Source organism: Rattus norvegicus, chromosome 10 (genome assembly GCF_036323735.1).
Source record: "Rattus norvegicus strain BN/NHsdMcwi chromosome 10, GRCr8, whole genome shotgun sequence".
In the NCBI taxonomy this organism is placed as follows: domain Eukaryota; kingdom Metazoa; phylum Chordata; class Mammalia; order Rodentia; family Muridae; genus Rattus; species Rattus norvegicus.
In genome coordinates, this window is record NC_086028.1 from 54,038,067 (window position 1) to 54,060,839 (window position 22,773).

General features: G+C 40.5%; 1 protein-coding gene across 8 annotated transcripts in view; it reads right to left on the reverse strand.

The window, feature by feature from the left end:
- Positions 1–22,773, reverse strand: part of Ndel1 (nudE neurodevelopment protein 1-like 1) — a 79,475-nt gene that overhangs the window by 36,632 nt on the left and 20,070 nt on the right. For all 8 annotated transcript variants that reach the window (XM_017596976.3, XM_039085116.2, XM_063268360.1 and 5 more), the window contains exons 2-7: positions 15,205–15,302; positions 13,483–13,636; positions 10,749–10,897; positions 9,627–9,763; positions 5,441–5,614; positions 2,575–2,666 (exon numbers count right to left, since the gene is read on the reverse strand). In XM_017596976.3, coding sequence (XP_017452465.1) covers positions 2,575–2,666; positions 5,441–5,614; positions 9,627–9,763; positions 10,749–10,897; positions 13,483–13,636; positions 15,205–15,290 — 792 coding nt within the window. In that variant the 5' untranslated portion in view covers positions 15,291–15,302. The remainder of the gene's footprint in view (positions 1–2,574; positions 2,667–5,440; positions 5,615–9,626; positions 9,764–10,748; positions 10,898–13,482; positions 13,637–15,204; positions 15,303–22,773) is intronic.

Consider the following 22,773-nt stretch of genomic DNA (forward strand, 5'->3'; position numbering starts at 1 on the left):
AATCCACAGAAAAACACTGTCAGAAACTTATGGACATCCTGCCCCACCATTTCAATGAAAGCATGACACACACAGGCTTCAGTTCTTCACCTTCTGGGCTCCTGGGCTCATCCCCTCCCCACCCTCTCATTCACCTTACGGCCCAGCTCACTTTGGACCCTTCCAGATGCCCCAGCTGTCCTCTCCCTCATATCTACAACAAAACCAGTCTCAACCACACACACACACAAACCCAAAAACATGAAATAGAACCAAAAACAAACTGAAAATTCTTTTTCTTCTGCCCCTTTCTTATGGTAAAAGTACAATGAACTGGTTAAATAATGTCAGATATAATGCCCCTCTAGAGTGCTCTGACTTGTAAATAAATTCATACTGAAATCTTTAATTTCCTTGTCCATCCATGTGCATATCTGTTGAACATGTCACATGGCAGGTAAAAAATTGTTTCAGGCATCAGTGATACACACAGGCAGTATAAGCCCAGGGTCTTTTCAAAGGAAAAAAGTGGTCTAGAGATTAAGAAATAGAAATTTGACATCAGTTGGAAATGAACCATGACTGTGAACAGTAAAACCATCATTGAAAGAATGGACAAAGAAAAACCAAGAGAAATGGGCGGCTGGGTGGGGACAGACAAGAGACAGCATCAGGGACACCAAGAAACGAGGACACTCTAAGGAGGGTAGGGGCACACTGGCATTGAATGCTTCAAATAAAATTCAGTAGAGCAGTGCACACATTGTTAACCACACTGACATTACCACACAGTCTTAGGGGCTTGATCAGGAATGGAGAGCAAGCCAGAATGTCTAGAGTATGTATACATCGAAGGCCCACAAAGGTGATGGTGAAAGAGAGATGTAATGTCAAGAATGACCTTTAGTTTTGCTTTGTAAAATTAAAAAAGCCAGGCATGAAGGGGCCCAGCACTTTGGAGGCAGAAGCAGACAGATTTCTCTGAGTTAGAAGGCAGCTGGTCTACCTAGCAAATACCATGTCCATCAAAGCTACACAGTGAGACCCTGTCTCTAAAAAAGAAAAAAGAATAACTAGGTATGCTAGATAATCCCAAGCACTAAGCAGGCAGAGACAGAAGCAGCATGAGTTCTAGGCCAGCCTGGGCCAGTGTGAACTATGTTCACAGTAGATAGTGACTCAACAAAAAGAACAAATGGAGTTGAAAGGAGAAAGGGAAGAGGTCAGGCTTACGAGTGGTACAGCTCCGTGGCAGAGTATTAGCTTAACATTCAAGAGGTTACAGGGACCAGCAAGATGGTGCAGTGGAAAATCCTTAGCAGATCAAAGTGCTTGCCTCACAAGCCTGACAACCTGAGTTTGATCCCTAGGACTCATATTTTAACAAACAAACCAAAGACCTGGAGCTAGATGATGGCTCAGTGGTTAAGAGAGTGTACTGCTCTCCCAGGGGACCTGAGTTCAGTTCCCAGAACCCTTAATCAGGTGGCTGTTAAGTCCAGTTTTAGGAGATCTGATTCCCCTGGTCTCACAGGACACATGCATTCTCATAATATACACATTCAGACACACATATACACATAATTAAATAATAAAAATTCTTAAATCAAAAAGCCAATGTAGTATTTAGTAGCCCAGTAGGGGTTTGCATGTGTGCATAAACTTGCAAGTATGCGTCTCACTCACTCACACATACATACACGCACACAACGCATGCACACATGTAATTTTTAAAAACTTTATTTTAAAAGGAAAAAGACAGAAAGAAAAGCCAGAATTGGAGAGCTGGCTCAGGTTAGAGCACTTGCTGCTCTTACAGACAACTGGGGTTTGATTCCCAACAGCCACACAGCACCTCACAACCATCTGTTAACTCCAGTCCCAGGGTATCTAAACACTCTCTCTGACCTCAGCAGACATCATACACGTACACGTACACGCGCACGCACACACGCACACACACACTCACACACACACACACACACACACACAGTGCACAGACACATCCAACTCATACATATTTTTATAAAATTATAAAAATACATAAATGTTAAAAATTGATAAAGAAACAACCAGTGTCATATTTCAAAAGTCAAGTTGCTAAAAACAAGCTTAGGGCCAAGAATGAGGCCCAGAAGTTGAGGTGTCCTGAGAGCAAGAAAGCCCCAGATAAAGACTGGCTGGCAATGCCCCCAGCCACATACTATCCCACAAAATACAAGACAAAGAAAAAAAACATGGGTTTGGGGATTTAGCTCAGTGGTAGAGCGCTTGCCTAGCAAGAGCAAGGCCCTAGCAAGGCCCTGGGTTCGGTCCCCAGCTCCAAAAAAAAAAAAAAAAACCCAGGAAGATAAGAGGCAGGGGCAAGGAACAGAACTAGACAGGAGAGCAATGTCAAGAGTTACATAGGTAACCTCAGAGCCCAGGCTCTTCCAGAAATGCCTTTTGCCCAGGGCTGGGGTCTTCTCAGGTCTAGTCCTTGCTCATCAGTGCCTGCGGTGCTTCTCAGCTTCATAAGGTTCTCACCACAAGAAAGAGACAGCCCAATACTACCTCCACAGTGGAAACCCTAGTGATAAATAATTGAATGCTTACCCCTACTTTCCGCAAGAGATCTCCCACGATGTTTAGTGCTGATATCCTAGCAGAAGGAGTTAGTGGACTGGTTCCAAAGCCATTTGGTATAGCTACAGAAAGAGAAAAGCAGAGTAATGCCATCAGCAGCCCCCTTTATATTTGGGTTATATTGGATGATGTTACAAAGTCAAACACATTTGAAGCAATATCATACTGTTTCAAGGTACAAAGTATAAAGAGAAAAGACTCTTAATGATCAGACTACATCAGTGTGCCACGTCTCCAAACTGCTGCCAGGACAAAGATACTGAAACATCAACAGGAATTGCTGGAGACCCTGAGAACAGAACTCTGAGGGCAGAGGGCTGTCCACTGTTACCCTAACAGATGCTACAAGGATGTTTCCTTATGAGTATCGTGCCACACATGAACACACAGAGACTGTGGCAGCACGCACAGTGCCTGCACAAGTCCAAGCCAGCCAGAAAGCCAGCTAAGATGGGAAGTGCATGAGAATCCCTAACCAAGGAGCCATTGCCAATTAACTGACAACAATCCACAGAGGCAAATTAGTTTCTCCAAGGGCATCTGACAGGGTCGACCATACTCACAGGCAGGCTCTATGCCCAGTAGCAGAGGACCAACACAACCAACTCAAAGGTATTCTTAGACCTTTTTTTGGTCTCCTACTGTTTTGGTTCAGCATTTTTTACCTTTCTGATCTTCTGCCTGTACATTACATTCTCAGTTCTGTGTTTTATGGGCTGGGTGTGTCTGCATATGTATGTGTTTCTCATGTTCTGTTTTTCCTGTTAGTTCATCAGCTTTGTTTTACTCTTGTTTGTTTGAACTTCCCTGTTTTCCTAAGACAAAGAAAGGTAATAGTAAAAGGTATAAGAAGGTATAGTGTTGGAAGGGTGAAGAGGAAGGAAGGGTCTGGGAAGGGATGAGGGAGGGAAAACAGGATCAGAATGTTGTATAAAAAAATTACTTGCAATTGAAAAAAATAAAAGAATACGCCAAACTGGGTACAGTTATAGGCAGGGAATCTTTGTGAGGTTGAGGCCAGCCTTGTGTGTGTTGGGGGGGCGGGGGGGGGGGGGGGGAGACAGAGACAGAGTACCAGGGTAGACAGGACTACAAAGTGAAACCATATCTCAAGAGAAAAAAAAAAAAAAGGAAAAGCAAGGCAAGACAAAGAGAAGAGAAATACTGTGCAGGGGCTGGAGAGATGGCTCAGTGGTTAAGAGCACTGACTAGATGAGTACACCTACAATGTACTCACATATATGAAACAAATAAATCTAAAAAACCACACACATATAAAAGAAATACTGTGCCAAGCCAGTAATCAGCATGATAATATTCTCAATAATGAAATGTGACTGATAAAGGAAATTGAATCCCTTTCATTCATTTAAATTAATATAAAGTTTAACAGTCACTTGTGGCTACTTGAGCAGCACAAATACAGGAAATGCTGTCCTAATTGCCCAGAGAACCTCCTCTCACTCTAGAGAATAAAATGTATTTTAAGAAGGGCAAGAGGAGACAGCGTCTGTTGAGGGTGAAAAAAGGGCGAGTGGAGGAAGCTGGGATACGAACTGCAGACTACCTAAACAAGCTGGAACTGGAAAGCTCTGGGATTGCACTGCAAGGCTCTAAGACTGGTTACAGACTGCTTTACCTCTTATGTGCACATAACAAACACTGACTGACAACAGGTGAATCTTACCAGTTCCCCTGAATGTTACCTTAGTGCGTAGTTCAAGACCTATCCAACAGAATGTTCTGAGCCAACCATATAGCAATCCAAATAGTAACTTAAAGATTCTCTTCATATCTGTATCCTGTTTTTCTATGACATACTAAATGGCAAAAGCGAGAAATAATTATTTAGGTAGGATCAAAAAACTTAACATGAGAGACTGGGTGTGATGGCACATGCCTGTAATCCCAGAACATGGGAGGGAGAGGCGCAAAGATCAGGAATTAATTCAAAGGTCATCTTCAGGACAGCCTAGGCTTGATGAGACTACACCTCAAAACTAAACACCAGGGGCTGGGGATTTAGCTCAGTGGTAGAGCGCTTACCTAGGAAGCGCAAGGCCCTGGGTTCGGTCCCCAGCTCCGAAAAAAAGAACCAAAAAAAAAAAAAAACAAAAACAAAAAAAAAACTAAACACCAATCTATGGTAGCAAAGAAATGTGTAAGGAATAACTCAAAGAAAAATCCTCTGTAAAACTTGATCTTCTTGTACTTTCAAATTCTCTACATGGAACTGAAATTATAGCTCAGTGTCAGTGCCTTAGCCAAGCACATACAGAGCTCTGGGTTCAATCCCCAGGCCCAAAACAGACAAATTAGACAGACAGAGAAATCTGCACGAACATATATCACAATAACCAAAATAAGCTTTTAAAACTTTTAACTTTTTAACTTGCGGGGCATGGTGGCACTCCATAACCCCAGCACTCAGGAGGTGGAGGCACGGAATCTCTTGAGTTAGAAGCCGGCCTGGTCTACAGAGTGAGTTCCAGGAGCCAGAACTACTCAGAGAGAGACCCTGTCTTGGAAAACATAGAAATAAGTAACTTTTTCGGAGCTGGGGACCGAACCCAGGGCCTTGCGCTTCCTAGGCAAGCGCTCTACCACTGAGCTAAATCCCCAACCCAAATAAGTAACTTTTAACTTTAAGAATTTTACTTAAGCTGCTCTTGTGTTGAGTGCAGACTTCATCTCACAGTGACCTAGAAAAACAATTCTACCTTTGTTTCCTGGATACTAAAGTAACTTGTTCATCATTTAACTGTAGCAGCTTCCCTACATCAGCAAATGCATTTCAAACCCATCATCTAACATGGCTGAAAGAGAAAATACAAACCTTTTGGTGAAGGAAAACTGTTTTCTGTGCCTTTCCCCACAGGCGTTGCAGGCAAGGAGAGCGAAGCCTGGACGGCAGAATCCATCTTCTCACAGTCCAGAGTTGGAGAGCTGGGAGCAGACTTTCGGGTCACTTCCTGTTGCCGTTCCCGAACTGCTAGCTCTTGCCTTAAATCTGCAAAATGTTGCAAACAAAAGCAGGAATCCTCATTAGAGAGAGCAACTATATCCTGGCTCAAGTCCCAACCAAAACACTGTAAGACATTCCTCCTAAGTTACAGTTTCTCAAAACAAGCTTCTATTCTAAAAATGTTTATCTCTGGAAAAAAATGTGAACTTCCCTAGAATTTAAAAATGTGGGATAGTGAGATGGCTTAGTAGCTTAAGGCATTTGTTACCAAGCCTGACAGCCTGAGCTCCATCCCCAAGACAGACATGGTAGACTGAGAAACAAACCCTACGAGATATCCTCTGACTTCCACATCTGTACAGTGGCACGCACACACGCATACACACAGTAAACATAATTTTTAAAAAAATAATTTTAAACTGCTATAACCTCTCAGAGAACAATATTATGCCCAAAGGCAGAAAGAAATTGAGCAGTGAGAGCTGGAGACGGCTTTTCCGCTAGACAAGTTCAGTTCCTAATCCATGTCAGACAGATGCCTCTAACTCTAGCTTCAGGGGATCTAACACCCTCTTCTGGCCTCTGCAGACACCTGCACATAAGTGGCATGCACATACACACATAAAATAATGTCTTTAAATAAAAAAAAAAAAAAAGGGCTGGAGAGATGGCTCAGTGGTTAAAAGCACTGATTGCTCTTCTAGAGGTCCTGAGTTCAAATCCCAGCAACCACATGGTAGCTCACAACCATCTGTAAATGGGATCCAATGCCCTCTTCTGGTGTGTCTGAAGAGAGCTAAAGTGTACTCATATACAATAAATAAATAAATCTTTAAAAAAAAAAAAAGAGGACACAAAGTAGAACTCATAGTGAAACTAAATAACACAAAATATTCCTAAACAACTTCTCATGTGTATATATATATATATATATATGTATATGAGATATATATGTATATATATATGTGTGTGTGTGTGTGTATTGCATATGTCACAGATTACTACGAAAAACCAATGAAGATTTTAAGTTTTATATTTTTTTTAATTATTATTTTGTTTAAACAAAGTCTCACTATGTAGTTCTGGTAGGCCTGGAGTTCTCTATGTAGATGAGGCTGGCCTCAAACTTACAAAGATCCAATTGTCTTTGCTTTCAGAGTACCTGGATTAAAGGCATGCACTACTACACCTCAGATTTTTTTTAAACTACCACTATGAAATCCTTTTTCAATACTGAATTTTTAATGTTTTAAATTATATAATGACCCTGAAAAATATCTTATGTTAAAAGAAAAAGGATAAAAAGAAGCAGATCTCTGAGAAATTTAAAGCCAGCCTTGTCTACATAGAGAGTCCCAGGACAACCAGGGCTATGCAAAAAGATTCTATTTCAGGAAAAGAAAAACAGGCCAGGCAGCGGTGGTTCATGTCTTTAATTAAGACCAGCACTTGGGAGACAGATGCAAACGGACCTCTGTGAGTTTGGGGCCAGCCTGAGCTACAGAAGAAGTTCCAAGACAGCCAGGGCTACACAGAAAAACTGTCTTGAAAAAACAAAAAAGAAAAAAAGAAAAAGGAAAAACAAAACAAAGGATACGAAGTTACTCTACTTTTGAGATCAAAAACGTCAAAACAGGATTACAGACTGACACATGCAACCTATATCCACAACAGCCTTGTTCACAGGAACTAAAGACGCAAGCCGCCCAATGCCCATTCACAGAGGAGAAGAAATGATGGAGTGGAGTTCTTAATCCATTTTCTGTAAGAAGGGGGAATGAACAAATTCTCAAAAGCTGTACTTTGAACTCCACACTCATGCAGGCAGGCACAGACATCACTCACACACACACACACACACACACACACACACACATTTAAAAAATTTTGTAAACAAAAAAAAAATCCAGTCACAACAACATAAACAAACCTTGAAGACACTAAAGTTAAATCAACCAGTCACATAAACAATAATAAATATTTTAAAACCATCTCGGTATGGTGGCACAGTTTTAATTTTTAATTCCAGCACTTGAGAGGTTAGAGGCAGGGAGATCTCTGATTTGGAGGCCAGTATGATCTACATAGTGAGATCTAGGCCAGCCAGGGCTATACAGTTGAGACCTAGTCTCAAAAAACAGGATAGACAAGAGATTAAATTTGTAATGTTTTGTTTTGTTTTGGGGTTCTTTTGCTGTTGTTGTTGTTGTTTTGTTTTGTTTTGTTTTTACTGCAATTAAAATAAGTAAGATGCTGGGGGAAAAACTCAGGGATAGAGCACTTGCCTAGCAGGCACTAAGTCCCACCACCTCAAAACAAATGATGAGACGAACAAAAAACAAGACTGGGGATGGAGCCCAGAGGTGTGGTGCTTGCCTGTCATATACAAGGCCCTGTGTTCACTCCTACTACTGTGAAACAAGACCTATAAATAAACAATACCAAGATAATAACTTATATATTACAAAAATTAAAACAATTCTTCAGGGGCTAGAGAGGTAGCTCAGCACATAAAAAGCACTCACTGCTCTTCCAAAGGACTAGGGGTTTGGTTCCCAGCACCCATGTGCTAGCTCACAATTATCTCTAACTCCAGTTGCAGGGATCTGATGCCCTCTTCTAGCTCCTGAGAGCACCAAGCATTCAAACAGTACACAAGCATGCAGCCAAAACACTCTTTACACATAAAACAAACCTTTTAAAACCTATAACTTAAAAAGAACTGTTCAGGGGTTGGGGATTTAGCTCAGTGGTAGAGCGCTTGCCTAGCAAGTGGAAGGCCCTGGGTTCGGTCCCCAGCTCCGAAAAAAAGAAAAAAAGAAAAAAAGAAAAAATAAATAAATAAAAAGAACTGTTCAGATGATTACAGCGCCCTCATGAAAAAGAAAATAAAAGGCACTGAAAATCTATAGAGAGAGATGACATAGTTGAACACACCTTCTGTAGAACTTCCCTCTCTTCTCAGCACAATGAGACTCAGAGTATTATAGCGGAAACAAGAGAAGGGACAGTAAATGCTCCCTGCTGCTGAGCCATCACCTCTCCAGACCCAAACCTGCTCTAAAAAATTTGTGATGCCAAGGTTACAGAGGTGACTCAGAGGTTAAGAGCACTGACTGCTCTTCCAGAGGTTCTGAGTTCAATTCCCAGCAACCACATGGTGGCTCACAACCATCTATGATGAGGTCTGGTGCCCTCTTCTGGCCTGCAGGCACACAAACAGGCAGAATGCTGTATACAAAATAAATTTATAAAAAAAAATTGTGATGCCATGTATATTCCCCATATTAAGCAGAAAAAAAAAAAAGAGAAATATATGTGTCTATTTTCATCTGGAAAGAAGGAGGAAATTATGTAAGAAGTCAGAAATTATATAAGGGAAAATATACAGACATATACAACCATAAAAAATGAACTAAATATATCAAATTACTAGTGGGCTTTCCTTCTTTATAATATTCTCAATTGGGGTTGGGGATTTAGCTCAGTGGTAGAGCACTTGCCTAGCAAGCGCAAGGCCCTGGGTTCGGTCCCCAGCTCCGGAAAAAAATAAAATAAAATAATATTCTCAATTGTACTGTGTTTCTGAGGAGAAAGAAGTTTTAAACAAAGTGTGTACTAGTTACACGTATAATATGTAAACAGATTGATATATGTATATATAAAATGATATGTATATAAAATGAAGTTATTTAAATACAATCAATAAATAAAAAAATCCCAACTGAGTGCAGTATGACACTGAAAAAGCTCAAACTCTGTGCCTCCTTTTTCTCATCTATAATATGGAGGTCACAGCTACTTCTTAGTGCTGATGATATGGGTATGAAATAAATTGCCAGGTTAAACGCACTTTGGCACAGTGACTGAAAGAAATTTAAAGGCATATAAAACTAGAACTTCAGAGAAACTGAAGGCTGGAAACAGCTTGGAAGCAGAGTGCTTACCCAGCATGCTCAAGACCCTGTGATCCTAGCACCATCAAAAGGCTTAGTCCTTGACTTACTCAGGGACCAGGCAATGGATAAATACTTGCCAAGTTATAAAGCTTACTTACCTCTTGCTTCATCCTTTAACCTCTGTACTGAGACCAACAAAGATTCCTTTTCATCAAGTTCACTTTCTAAAAATGCATTTCGTTCAATGGCCTGATTTAGCCTTTGTTCAAAGTCTTCCAGTGAAACTATTGTTGCCCTTTAAAACAAAATTATTTGAAGCCCATGAATTAAACAGCATGTACAAACAGCTAGTACAAAAGAAAATCAGTTTATCTCCTGCCATTCTTAACCAAGTCAACCTGACCCAATTTGGAGAATGATCTCACTCCATTCAGCAAAAATTAACACATACTTACTCTTGTAGCCTCCCATTCCCTGGTTATCTGCTACAGAAATAAAATTCTCCAACCTAAAGTTACAACTCAGAATACCAATTCCAACCTTTTTTTTTTCCTATGGGGACACTGTAGCTATCTTTATACACACCAGAAGAGGGCACAGGATCCCATTACAGATGTTTGTGAGCCACTCTGTAGTTGCTGGGAATTGAATTCAAACCTCTGGAAAAGCAGTCAGCACTTCTTGATGAGGTTTCTCAAGCCCTAAAACAGTCTCTTAATAAAATACTTCCTGGGGTTGGGGATTTAGCTCAGCGGTACAGCGCTTGCCTATCGAGCACAAGGCCCTGGGTTCAGTTCCCGGCTCTGAAAAAAAAGAAAAAAAAAAAAAACCTTCCTGCTCTGAAGCCTCTTCACTGTCTCTCTGCCTAGTTAACTTTTCTTCTTTGCAGACTGGGCCCCAACTTGTAAAAAGGCTTTCTCAGGGCTGGGGATTTAGCTCAGTGGTTGGTAGAGCGCTTACCTAGGAAGCGCAAGGCCCTGGGTTCCGTCCCCAGCTCCGAAAAAAAGAAAAGAAAAAAGAAAAAAAAGAAAAAGAAAAAGTAACAGACACTCTGGAGGCAGAAACAGGCAGATCTCTGAGTTCGAGATCCACCTAACTCAGTCTCCCATGTACTGGGATTCAAGGTGAGTACTACCAAGCCTGGCCTATTGTTTTGTTCCATTTCCTTTAAATCCACTGAGTCACAAAGGACGTAAGACGCTGAAGGAGAAATGGGTTGCTGATGGGTGAAAACTTAGCTGACAACTGGCTATGCTCATAGAGTGCACAGCACCCCTTACCGTTTTGCTCGCTCCAGGTCATCATTGGCCTGCTCCAGCTCTCTCACATACTTATGCAGTTGCTCCTTAATGGCCCGGGTCTGACTTAAATCATCTTCTAACACTGAGACCTGCTTATAGCTCTGTGCATACTGATGCTCTAGTTTCTCCTGAAAGAAAAGGTGCAGAGAAGGATGTGTGATTAATACGTAATCATCTATTAATAAAGGAATTTCCCAAATTAAAGGAGAAAAAAAGGTGAGAGGACTTTACCACAATCTGAGTTGATTGTACCCCCTCCTTAAACTACACGGACAAAACCATTCTAAATCCTTAATTCATATAAAACGAATATAGTAACAATTCTCTCAGAAAAAAAATGATCTTACTGAAAAATAAAATAATAGAATCCTTTCCTCAAAATCTAAACCTGGGGACTGGAGAGATGAAGTTAAGAGGAAGTGATGCTCTTGCAAAGCCCAGAGGCTGATGGCCTGCACTCATGTCAAGTGGTCCACAAACACCTGTAACCCCAGCTCTAAGAGATTCAATCAATGCTCTTTTCTAGACTCTGTGGGTACTGAACTCACATGGCATAGCCACAGAGACACATAACTTTAAAATTAAGTCTTTAAAAAGAAAACCTAAACATGATGGGGCAACCTCTAGGTTTGCAAAATGAGTGCAAAATCCATTCAGAGTTCAAAACCCCTACTCTTTTCCTGACCTCCTCCCAGCTCCCAACACATACTCCCTCTCAACAGAAATACTTTCAGGGCCCCAGGGGCCCTCAAATCACTAGGTCATTGATATTACTCTTGGTTACCCAACAGAACTTGATATTAAAACCCAGTATTGAAGACACAGCACATACTGGCTATAGGACATACAAGGTAGAGCTGAACTAAACAACTTTCACAATGCCAGAAGATGGCATACAGGCTGCTGGTATTACCCAGCAGAGCACCCTACATGCACTAGTACTGACCTGCCAGGTTAGATGTGCCCACTAATGCAATAACAGTATCTAGGTTACAGGAGTAACCAACCACTTTTGGATTGGATTTGAGGCCTGCCTCATGGAAGGAAATTCAGGGTTGGTATTGTAAACCAGGTCAAATGGTCTCAGGTCCATAGTAAGGTACCTGCTTGGAGTTTTTTTTTTGCTAAACAATGTCTATCTGCCTAAACACATGTTTATACCCACAAATCAGCACTGCCTTCACCATTGGCCAGAGCTACAGACTGAGTGCTCAGCCCTACATGGGACATCTCTAACCCTACCAACACTATCCTATCCTACCAACAAGGCTCAGGAAACACCACAGAAGAGAAGGTGCAAAGAATGTAAGAACTAAAGGATGAGAAAGTTCTGTAAAATATTTAAAATGTTGTAACATGACCCTTACAATCACTACAACTATAGCTACCTACCTACACAATACCGATATAAGAGCAAGCTAACAAGATCAGCTAAACATTGGGGCTGGGGATTTAGCTCAGTGGTAGAGCGCTTACCTAGGAAGCGCAAGGCCCTGGGTTCGGTCCCCAGCTCCGAAAAAAAAAAAAAAAAAGAACCAAAAAAAAAAAAAAAAAAGATCAGCTAAACATTACAACAGGCCGAAGTGTACTCAGTGGGCTACAGGAGAGAAGAAGACAAAGGCATATGGGACCATGCTGGAGGTAGCTGAGAGGAGGAGGAGGGGACTGGAGATGGATTGAATACACTGTTTATGTGAAATGGTCAAAGATAGAGAAGATATTCTATTTTATTTGAAAACATATTCTACTTCTAAAAAGAAGGAAATACTCTTAAGTCTCCAAGTCATGAATGTAGAGAAGAACTGAACCCAGGGTCATGTACATGCTAGACAAGCATGTCTATCAACCACTGACCCATCCCAGGAGTCTGACAACTCCTTTTTGAAGATTTCTAACCCAATTTAAATTCAAAACTCAAGAAGCTATGAATAATACCAAAAAGAGAGAAAAAAGGAATGCCATGTCATATAAATATAATTTTAAGGCAGTACACAATAAGGCAAGCAATTTGTCCAAACAAATAATCAAAAGCTTTAGAAAATACAGGAACTAAAATGTACTGAAGGACAGGCAGAAAACTGACTGCCATAAATTTCCCATGAGAAGTCCTAAACTCTGAACCATCTCTAGATTCTATTAAAAAAATTTTAAATCTATCAAACTTTTGAAATGGGGGGCTGGAGAGATGGTTCAGTGGTTAACAGCACTAACTGCTCTTTCAGAGGTCCTGAGTTCAAATCCCAGCAACCATATAGTGGCTCACGGCCATCTGTAATGAGATCTGATGCCCTGTTCTAGTGAGCCTGAAGACAGCTACAGTGTACTCACAATTTTTTTTAAAAAATGTTTATATATATGATATATATACATACATGTATATATGTGTGTTAAACATATGTATACACACACACATATATTTTTGAGGGGTGCTTGATATTCTTAAGTACTACTTGGTTCGTACATTTCTCATTTGTAAAATATTACTATATTTCAAGCAATATATATAATATATTATTATTATGATTATACATATATATACACTCATGCTACAGCACATGTGTGGAGATCAGAAAACTAAAGAAAAAGTTTCTCTTCTTACAACATGTGGGGCCCAGAAATCAAACTCAGGTTGTAAGGCTTCCCCATGAAGCCACCTCGCTGGCCCTTTAATACCTGGACAGCACGGGCTCAGGGAAGGGGCTTCTGCAGTTACCTTTAACGCCTCCACTTCGTATTTCAGTCTTTGGTTATCAGCCTGCAGGTCTCTATTTCTTTGTTCAGCCTGTACTAACTGTGCCTCCAATTCTGCTTCTAATTCTCTGCTTCCTTCCTGGAATTCAACTAGCTCATCCCGAGCTTCCTGGAAGCTAAACAGAAGCAAAGTGGGAAAAACAAGTTAACAGTTGAGTCCTTTCACATAATTACATAGCAATTTAGTAATTTCTTACTGAAAATTAACATTCTCGTGAAATGTTAAACAGTAAAGAAAATGTCTTATATTTCTTATTGTACTATATGGAAGATTCAATAAAAATTAGTTATAAGCTTCCCCCAAAATATAAATCAGTAATTACAATATTTACAAAAAATAGTTCTACAGGACTCAAAACCATTAGCTTCTTCCTCCATAAAACTGAAAGAGGATGAATGTGTATTTGTACTGAAGTAACTTATATTGAGCATTATTTTCATTTCTAACCAGAAATCAACAACATACTCTAAAATCACAACTGCTGGTACAGAGTTAAGCATCACTCACTCTTACTACTAATTCAGAACCAGGGAGTCACTATGTTTCTCCATCTTTTTTACATAATGCACTAATACATTATAATATCTCAAACTAGCTTAAGTTAATATTTACATAATTTTTGAAATAACTGGTTTCCTCTATAATTCCATTACTTAATTTTCTCCATTTATTCTGAGAAGAGGTCCGCAGGCTTCCCAGCCTCTGGGGGAATCTGTAGCATTAGAAGAAGTGAAGAACCTCTACTGGACATAGAGTCTCTCCATCCCTGGCCTGATACGACCACAGGAAAAGAATAGTGGCATTTTATAGGGCTTTTTTTTTTTTTTTTATAACTCTGTCAACCAAAGGACTAAAGTGTATAAGAATCTGAGTAAGATCTCAAGGCTGGAGAGATGGCTCAGTGGTTAAGAGTACTTGCTACTCTTCAGGAGGACCAGGGTTCCATTCCCAGCAACCACATGGCAGCTCACAGTCCCAGGGGATCTAATGCCCTCTTCTGGTCTGTATGGTCATCAGACCTACACAATGTACACAGACATGCTTGCAGGCAAAATACCCATACACATAAGATAAAAACAAATCTCAAAAAAAAGTATAAGAAGGAAGTTTCATTAAGATTCATTGAGGCCGGGGTTGGGGATTTAGCTCAGTGGTAGAGCACTTGCCTAGCAAGCGCAAGGTCCTGGGTTCGGTCCCCAGCTCCGAAAAAAATAGAAAAAGAAGAAAAAAAAAAAAGATTCATTGAGGCCAAAGAGCTATTTTCTTCCCAACTAAGTAAAATAATTTTCTAAAATACTCCATAGCTTGGAAGCTCAGCTCCCTCCCAATACTAATTAATGATGCACACCTGAAAAGACAGAAGTCTGTTTTAAGCACCTCAAATGAGCAAATGATGAGGGAGCCCCAGTACACACAGCAGGTCAAAGACAGCACAGCTAGTAACAAGTCACAAGAGGCAAGCCATCAGGAATCACAGGTGGCACTAAAGCTTCCTGATATTTCAAGCTGAACAATGTAAAGACTGGTGGTAATTTTATACTGTTTAAATACAAACATTGTTTAACTATGAAATGACAGTCCTAAACTCTGAATTTAGCCTTATGCTCCAAAATAAAAAATGTGCAAGCTGTATATACAGTATATTCCAAATCCCGCCCCTATTTTAATGTTTTCAAATACTACCTTTGCTTATACTTCAAGGAAAGTTCCTTCCAATAAGCAGTTTCTTCCTTTAAACTTGAAAAATCCGGTATATCTTCACCATCCATGATCAAGAAAGCCTGTGGTATTAAAGACAAAGAACCAGGATGTGAAGGAGAATGTGGCACAACATTTGGTAGTTTCAAAGGCTCTAGGAGTCACTGTCGCTTTCCTGTCACTTAGGCACATATTACCTCACTTGGGGACAACCAACATTGTGGATGAGGTCATGACAGGCGATGAGAACAGAGTCCTTTAATACAAAGGCAATGAGGCATTTTCAGCTATAGCACTGGGTGCTAGATAATCTGACCATAGAAATAACCTACATACAGTTCCAGCAGTTGGTTTATAGCCAACTGATCTTCAGGGAATCCAGTGACAGAGACAACATTAGACTATAACCATTCTACATGCTTTCCTGTTGTATAACTGCTTTACAACACCTGTAAAGGGTCTGAGAATGTGGCTTGGTTACTAAGATGCCTGTCTGATCCCTGGTACCATCTGCAATCTCAGCACTGAGGAAAGGGGTGGGTGTGCGGGGGCAGCTTACAGAAACTTTCAGCTATATAGAAAGTTCAAGGCCAGCCTGAATTACATGATATGCTGTCTCAAAAGAAAGTGGGAAGGAAAGGAGAGAAGAACAAAGAGAGGGATAGAGGGAGGGACACAAGCAAGCAAGCTGCTAAGTTCCTTCATGCCAAGTGAGACTACCACATCAGGCAAGACCCACATTCTCAGATCACACTTCTGAAAACATCCTCAGTCATCCTTCAATCAAATGGACTCCAAGTCCACTCATCTCCCACGGCAACAACCTGTATCTTCAGTTCTTCCCCAAGGAATTCACAGAGGAGGGATCTAGTTACTTGCTCTTGCCATGTCAATTGGCTAAAACTCCCAAACGATCACAGGACAGATACAGACACCAAGATGACCAGCCCACTCCGCTCTTCACTGCTTACCTTCTGTTCCAGCACCACATCCACACAAGAGACAGTAACATCTACCTAATTAAACCACAATGTGTGCCACCAGTAAGGAAGAAACAACGATCCTAGAACATAAAAAAGCCTTGAAAACGGAAAGAGCTCCTATCCATAGCAAGAACTCCAGATTCAGATGTGCATAAAAGGCAAGAGAATGGTGTTTAGTGGGGATAAAACTACACATCATTTGAGATGCTGAGTTTAATTCTTTTGAGGCACTGTGCCAATGTTCCCTTAACCAAACCTTTGCTGTCACACTATCTATTATTATCTTGATATCTAATTAGTGAATCTTCCAGTTATCTTAAACTGCCAATCGCCCTGAATGTTCTTCCAAAGAGCTAGATTCTTGATACACATTGCATCCCTCCACGGCACTGAGTACAACAGATTGCTTAGAGAACACACCCAAGGCTGCAGTCATTCACCAAATACTAAGATATTATTAAGCACTAGGCATGTATATATTTACCAAATACACCATCCTCTAATCTGATTACGCTCTAGCACAGATTTGTCTGTATTGCTCTATTCTTAGAGATGTCTTTACAGCATGAAAGTACTTTAATGTTAACTATACAATGCTAGGAGTCCTGTTGAGGCTGGGTTCTAGGGTTCCAATTCTGCCATTAAATTACTTACACAGACTGCTTACTCTCTCAGGGCTTCAGTTGCTCCTTTGTTTCATCTAATAAACGTATGGACTAGACTGGGTGACTAAATATTTCAAGTATGTGTACTGATTAATAAATACTGGTTGGTTCTGTAATCCTGTCCCAGAAATTCCCACTTCCCTTGCCCAGATACAGAGGTTACTGCATAACACATGGTCAGTAGTCAATGGGTAAGAATGGGCTCTTCAGAGCCAGAGGTGCTCCTTATTTCAAAGATCCAAAGTGTAGGCATCACTCCGTGGCATCACAAACTCTTCAGGGTTAATACTGAAGTCTCCTTAGGAAAGGAGTACATTTTAACAATCCAGATGAAGACAGAATCACAGGAAATATGTGATAGCATATATAGAGAGTTGATCCAACAATGCCTGTGTGTTCTCTAATGTTCTACATAGACTCTCCTCCCAAGGTGTCCTGAAAACTATGGATCTATACAAAAGAGGCCGTGAATAGTAAAAGCAGTAGCTGCTCTCCCAGAGACCAGGATTCGATTCCCAGTATTCATCTGCAATTTCAATTCGGGGGTCTCATGGTCTCTTCTTGTCTCTGTAGGCACCAGGCATGCAAGTGGTATACACACATACATGCAGGCAAAATACCCATATACACAAAACAGTTAAAAAATAGTCAAGTTAAAAAAAGAACCACAAAAAAAAAAAAAAAATAGTCAAGATAAAAGGCTGCAGAGCGGGGGTTGGGGATTTAGCTCAGTGGTAGAGCGCTTGCCTAGCAAGCGCAAGGCCCTGGGTTTGGTCCCCAGCTCCGGGGGGGGGGGGGGGGGGGGGGGGGGGGGAAGGCTGCAGAGCCTGCTTAGTGGTTAAGAACACTGACTAGGGGTTGGGGATTTAGCTCAGTAGTAGAGCGCTTGCCTAGGAAGCGCAAGGCCCTGGGTTCGGTCCCCAGCTCCGAAAAAAAAAAAAAGAACCAAAAAAAAAAAAAAAAAGAACACTGACTACTCTTCCAGAGGTCCTGAGTTCAATTCCCAGCCATATGGTGGCTCACAACAATCTGTAGTGGGATCCAATGCCCGCTTCTGGTGTGTCTGAAGCAGCAACAGTGTACTCACATACATAAAATCAATCAATCAATAAATAAATAAATATTTTTTAAAATAAAGATAAAAACAAATACTCCCAAGAGCTGGGGGCATAGGTCAGTGGTAGATCATTTAATTAGCATGTATAAGGCCTGGGTTCCATCCCTAGTAAATAAACAAATAAATTCAACCCTGCCCCCAAATTTAGATTATTTAAGCGTTATCAACCATGTGTCAATGGACAGCTCAAATATTCAGTTTCTAATAAAAAAGCCAATAAACTATGTTTTAGTTATATTTTTTAGAATGTTATAAAAACCAAAGACGACACAAGAAGTAAAGCTCCTCTGCTACTGACATTGTCAGCCAAAGGAAACCAATGAAGGCGAAGTCTCACAAGTCAGTTCCTAAGGGCAAGATCTGTGCCTTATTTATAAATTCTTCCAAATCAGTTGAAATAAATGACCTGGAAGGCATAGGATGAAGAACATAGCAGTTGTAACCCAAGCCTGCAATGAAGTTCTGGGATAACACCTAGGCCAATAGCACAGAGTGGCTCAAATATAGAAAACAGCTCTAGAAAAAAAGGGGGGACGGGGGTGGGGGGAGTCATACAGAATAGGTATTATGACTACAAGGCTGTTTAAGAAATTACAAAAGCGGGGCTGGGGATTTAGCTCAGTGGTAGAGCGCTTACCTAGGAAGCGCAAGGCCCTGGGTTCGGTCCCCAGCTCCGAAAAAAAGAACCAAAAAAAAAAAAAAAAAAAAAAAAAAAAAGAAATTACAAAAGCCCTTACTCTTTTGTCAATTAGCAAAGCTTTAAGAACACTTTGTACTCTAACACACATTCCTCTCTCACAACTCTCTCTCTCTCTCTCTCTCTCTCTCTCTCTCTCTCTCTCTCTCTCACACACACACACACACACACACACACACACACACAGAACTCCTACCTAACTACCTCTGGAGTGAGATAATTTAAGACTATATATAAAAATTTTAACTCGGGCTGGAGAGATGGCTCAGAGGTTAAGAGCACTGTCTGCTCTTCCAGAGGTCCTGAGTTCAATTCCCAGCAACCACATGGTGGCTCACAACCATCTATAATCAGATCTGGTGCCCTCTTCTGACCTGCAGGCATACATGCAGGCAGAAAGCTATATGATGTAGTATACATAATAAATAAATATTTTTTAAAAATCTTAAAAAAAATTTAACTCATGACTTGAAATCTACTTTGTTTCATCTTTTTTAGAACTTTATTTGTATTTATTTCCTATGTGTGGACTTTTTGGTCTATGTATGAGTATAATGCCTGTTGAGGCTAAAAGAGGACATCAGATACCCTGGAACTGAAGTTTCAGATGGTCATGAGATGGCATATGGAACAGGGAACTGAACCCAGATCTTCAGGAAGAGTAATCATATAACCAGAGTCATCTCTCCAGGACCCAAATCTGAAGTTCCTAACTCAATAGATTATATATTATTTTAAACAACTGGTAAAATCTATTAACAACAGTCATCAATGTGCTTTCTATTTTCACTTTTTTAAAAAAGATTTTTTTTAAAAGATTTATTTATTTATTATATATAAGTACACTGTAGCTGTCTTCAGATACACCAGAAGAGGGCATCAGATCTCTTTACAGATGGTTGTGAGCCACCATGTGGTTGCTGGGAATTGAACTCATGACCTCTGAAAGAGCAGTCGGGTGCTCTTAACCGCTGAGCCATCTCTCCAGCCCTTTAAAAAAGATTTATTTACTTATTGTATACACTGTAGCTGTCTTCAGACAAGAGGGCATCAGATTTCATCACAGATGGTTGTGAGCCACCATGTGGTTGCTGGGATTTGAACTGAAGACTTCTGGAAAAGCAGTCAGTGCTCTTAACCACTGAGCCATCTCTTCAGCCCCATTTTCACTCTTGAATATGTTCTAAGTTTTGTATGTTGCTCTGCTATAAGCTTCCAGGATTTGGTAAACAAGCCTGTGTTCTCCATTTTTACACTCTGGCTGATCTTGGTAGACTCTGTTGATAGCATCTTAGCCTTGTTCTTTCCCAAGTGGATAGTTTACCCTATTTAGCAGCCATTTCAGGCTCCTAAATATTTTTTGTTGAACTTTAGGAGGTTCTTATAACCAATTCTTCTGGGGCTGGGGATTTAGCTCAGTGGTAGAGCGCTTACCTAGGAAGCGCAAGGCCCTGGGTTCGGTCCCCAGCTCCAAAAAAAAAAAAAGAACAAAAAAAAAAAAAAAAAAAACAATTCTTCTACAAATATGGTCAGAATCCGTTTTATCTATAAATTTGTCCACTCACTTTTCTTTATGAAAGTAGAGGTGGCTTTTGTTGCTTAGACACTGGTTTTACAATATAAAGGGACCTACTGGCAGCTCTCTTAGCTCAGAAATGGTCCCTGGGAAAGAATACTTCCACATATACTGTAAACTATGCATTTTCTCCAGCTTTTGGTTCTTGAGAATTTTTTCATATTTTTTAGTTTACACACAAAAAAATGTAAAATGTTACACATATTAAAAGAGTACCATGGGGTTGGGGATTTAGCTCAGTGGTAGAGCACTTGCCTAGCAAGCGCAAGGCCCTGGGTTCGGTCCCCAGCTCCGAAAAATAGAAAAGAAAAGAATAAAAAAAAGAGTACCATGTAATGTTCAATATATAAATACACTACACACTACTTAAGTAGGGTTAAATATATTTACCTCCTCCACTGATTATCAATTCTCTCTAGTGAAAACTTTCAAAATCCTTCTAGCTCTTTACAATATACAATCTAGACTAACTACCTAAAGCTATATACTCCTTTATAGTATTTTGTGTGCATCTGTGTATATGTTCATGAAGAAGAATAGATGTATGTGTGTAGTGTGTGCAGATTGGCATGATGTGTGCACTTGTATGTGGAAGCCAGGGAACAAGCTCAGGTGTAATCCCAGCACTGAACAGACAGGGGTAAAAGGACCCAGAGAGCAGGGGGAGCAACATGAACGTCAGGCCAGGCTTGCTTACATAGCCAGTTCTTTCAGTTCTCTGTCAGCCAGAAGCTATACACACACACACACACACACACACACACACACACACACACACACACACAGAGAGAGAGAGAGAGAGAGAGGAGTAAGTCACAGGAGGCTAAGGATGTGACTCAGCTGGTAAAGTACTTGCCTAGCATAGCATGCATGAAGCCCTGAGTTCAATCCCCAGCACTGCACAAACCAGTGGTGCAGCACATCTGTAGTCCCAGCCTTCAGTAGGTAGAAAGAACAGGACCAAGGTCATCCTTGACTACATGGCAGGTTGGAGGCTCAGTTTAGGCTACACAAGACTTTTTCAAAAAAGAAAAAAGATTTAAAAAAAAAATTCATGGGAATAGAGATGGTTCTGAGGTTAAGAGCACCCACATCAGGCAGGCTCACAACCATCTAGACAGCTCCAGCTCCAGGGATTCAGGTGCCTCCTGTCTCTGTGGACATTGAAGGACTGAAAGGGTGGTTCAGTGGTTCAGCACTCTTGCAGAAGACTAGATTATGGTCCCCTGCACCACACAGGGAACTCCCTCTCCACCTCTAGCTCTTCTTATGACCTCTACAGCCACCCACATACATGTGAGCACACACTCACACACAGAAATAAGTTTTTAAAAGAAAATGAATCAAGCCAGAAAATTCAGCATGCAAAGTGCTTAAAAGCCCAGACCCTAGAGTCAAACTATGCCCTTGCTGGGAGACCTAGGGCAAGCTATTCAACTTCTCAGTGCCTCATTTTCTCACCTATAAAACAGGAAAATTAGTTGTGTTTTGAAGATGAAGTGAATTACTATTGGCACAGCATTCGTAACAGAGCCTGATGCATAAACACAGCATAAATGTTAATTCAATTGTAAGAATCTAGTATGCCAGAGTGGGCCTTTAAAGTTAGAGAGCAGACTTCCAAATTTAAAAACACGTGATTCCTCAAATCGTTCCATTACAAAAGGCTCTCACATCTCTCCTGGAATAAGCTTTGTGAGCTAGACTAGAACAAGCAGGAGTTCTTACCCTTCCGTCACACCTACCTGGCAGTACCCAGCTTTACCCCACTACACCTATTCATCAACTTTATCCTTCTAAAAGCCAGGTTTAAATAACGAATGTGCTATCGTTGCATGATCTCAAAGCTGTCTGCGACTGTGAAGACTGTGTGTGGAGTTTGCCTCCAGGTACACTGAGAGATTGTATTCACTATCACCTGAGATTACGTAAGTGGGGAAAGTTAGCCAATGTCAAATTTTTCACTGCTTTTAAAAAGTGCTCAAATGGCACATCTACAATCTTCTGAAGCTGCAATACAGGCAGACAAGTATGGGGTATGAGTCTAAAATTACAACTTCTGCACCAGACATTATCACACTCTATATGACCTTTAGATGTGAACTGGCAATTAGCTCACTTAAACTTTAGACAGTTATCATCTAACATACCTTACTGGCAAAGACACTCTGTACAGCACTAAGAAAATTAATTTTACATGATAGGCTATTAACATATGCAGAATGAAATAGGTCTTATCATTTTTCTCCCTTATGAAGTGCCTAGAAAGTAATTTTAACTTAAGTCATCAATCCTTGAGTTTATTTTACCATGCTTTAAAATCCAAATGAAAATAAATTTTGTTGGTCTCATGAAAGCATATTCAGGTCTATTTTTTCTGTATCCAACTTCAATTTATCTCACTCAAAGCAAAGGCACTGCAGATTTAGCAACTTCTAAGATTAAGTCTGTTTCTAACTGGGGCTAAAGGTTTTCTTTGTTCTTTATGCATTTCTACTCTAAATAAAGATGTTAAC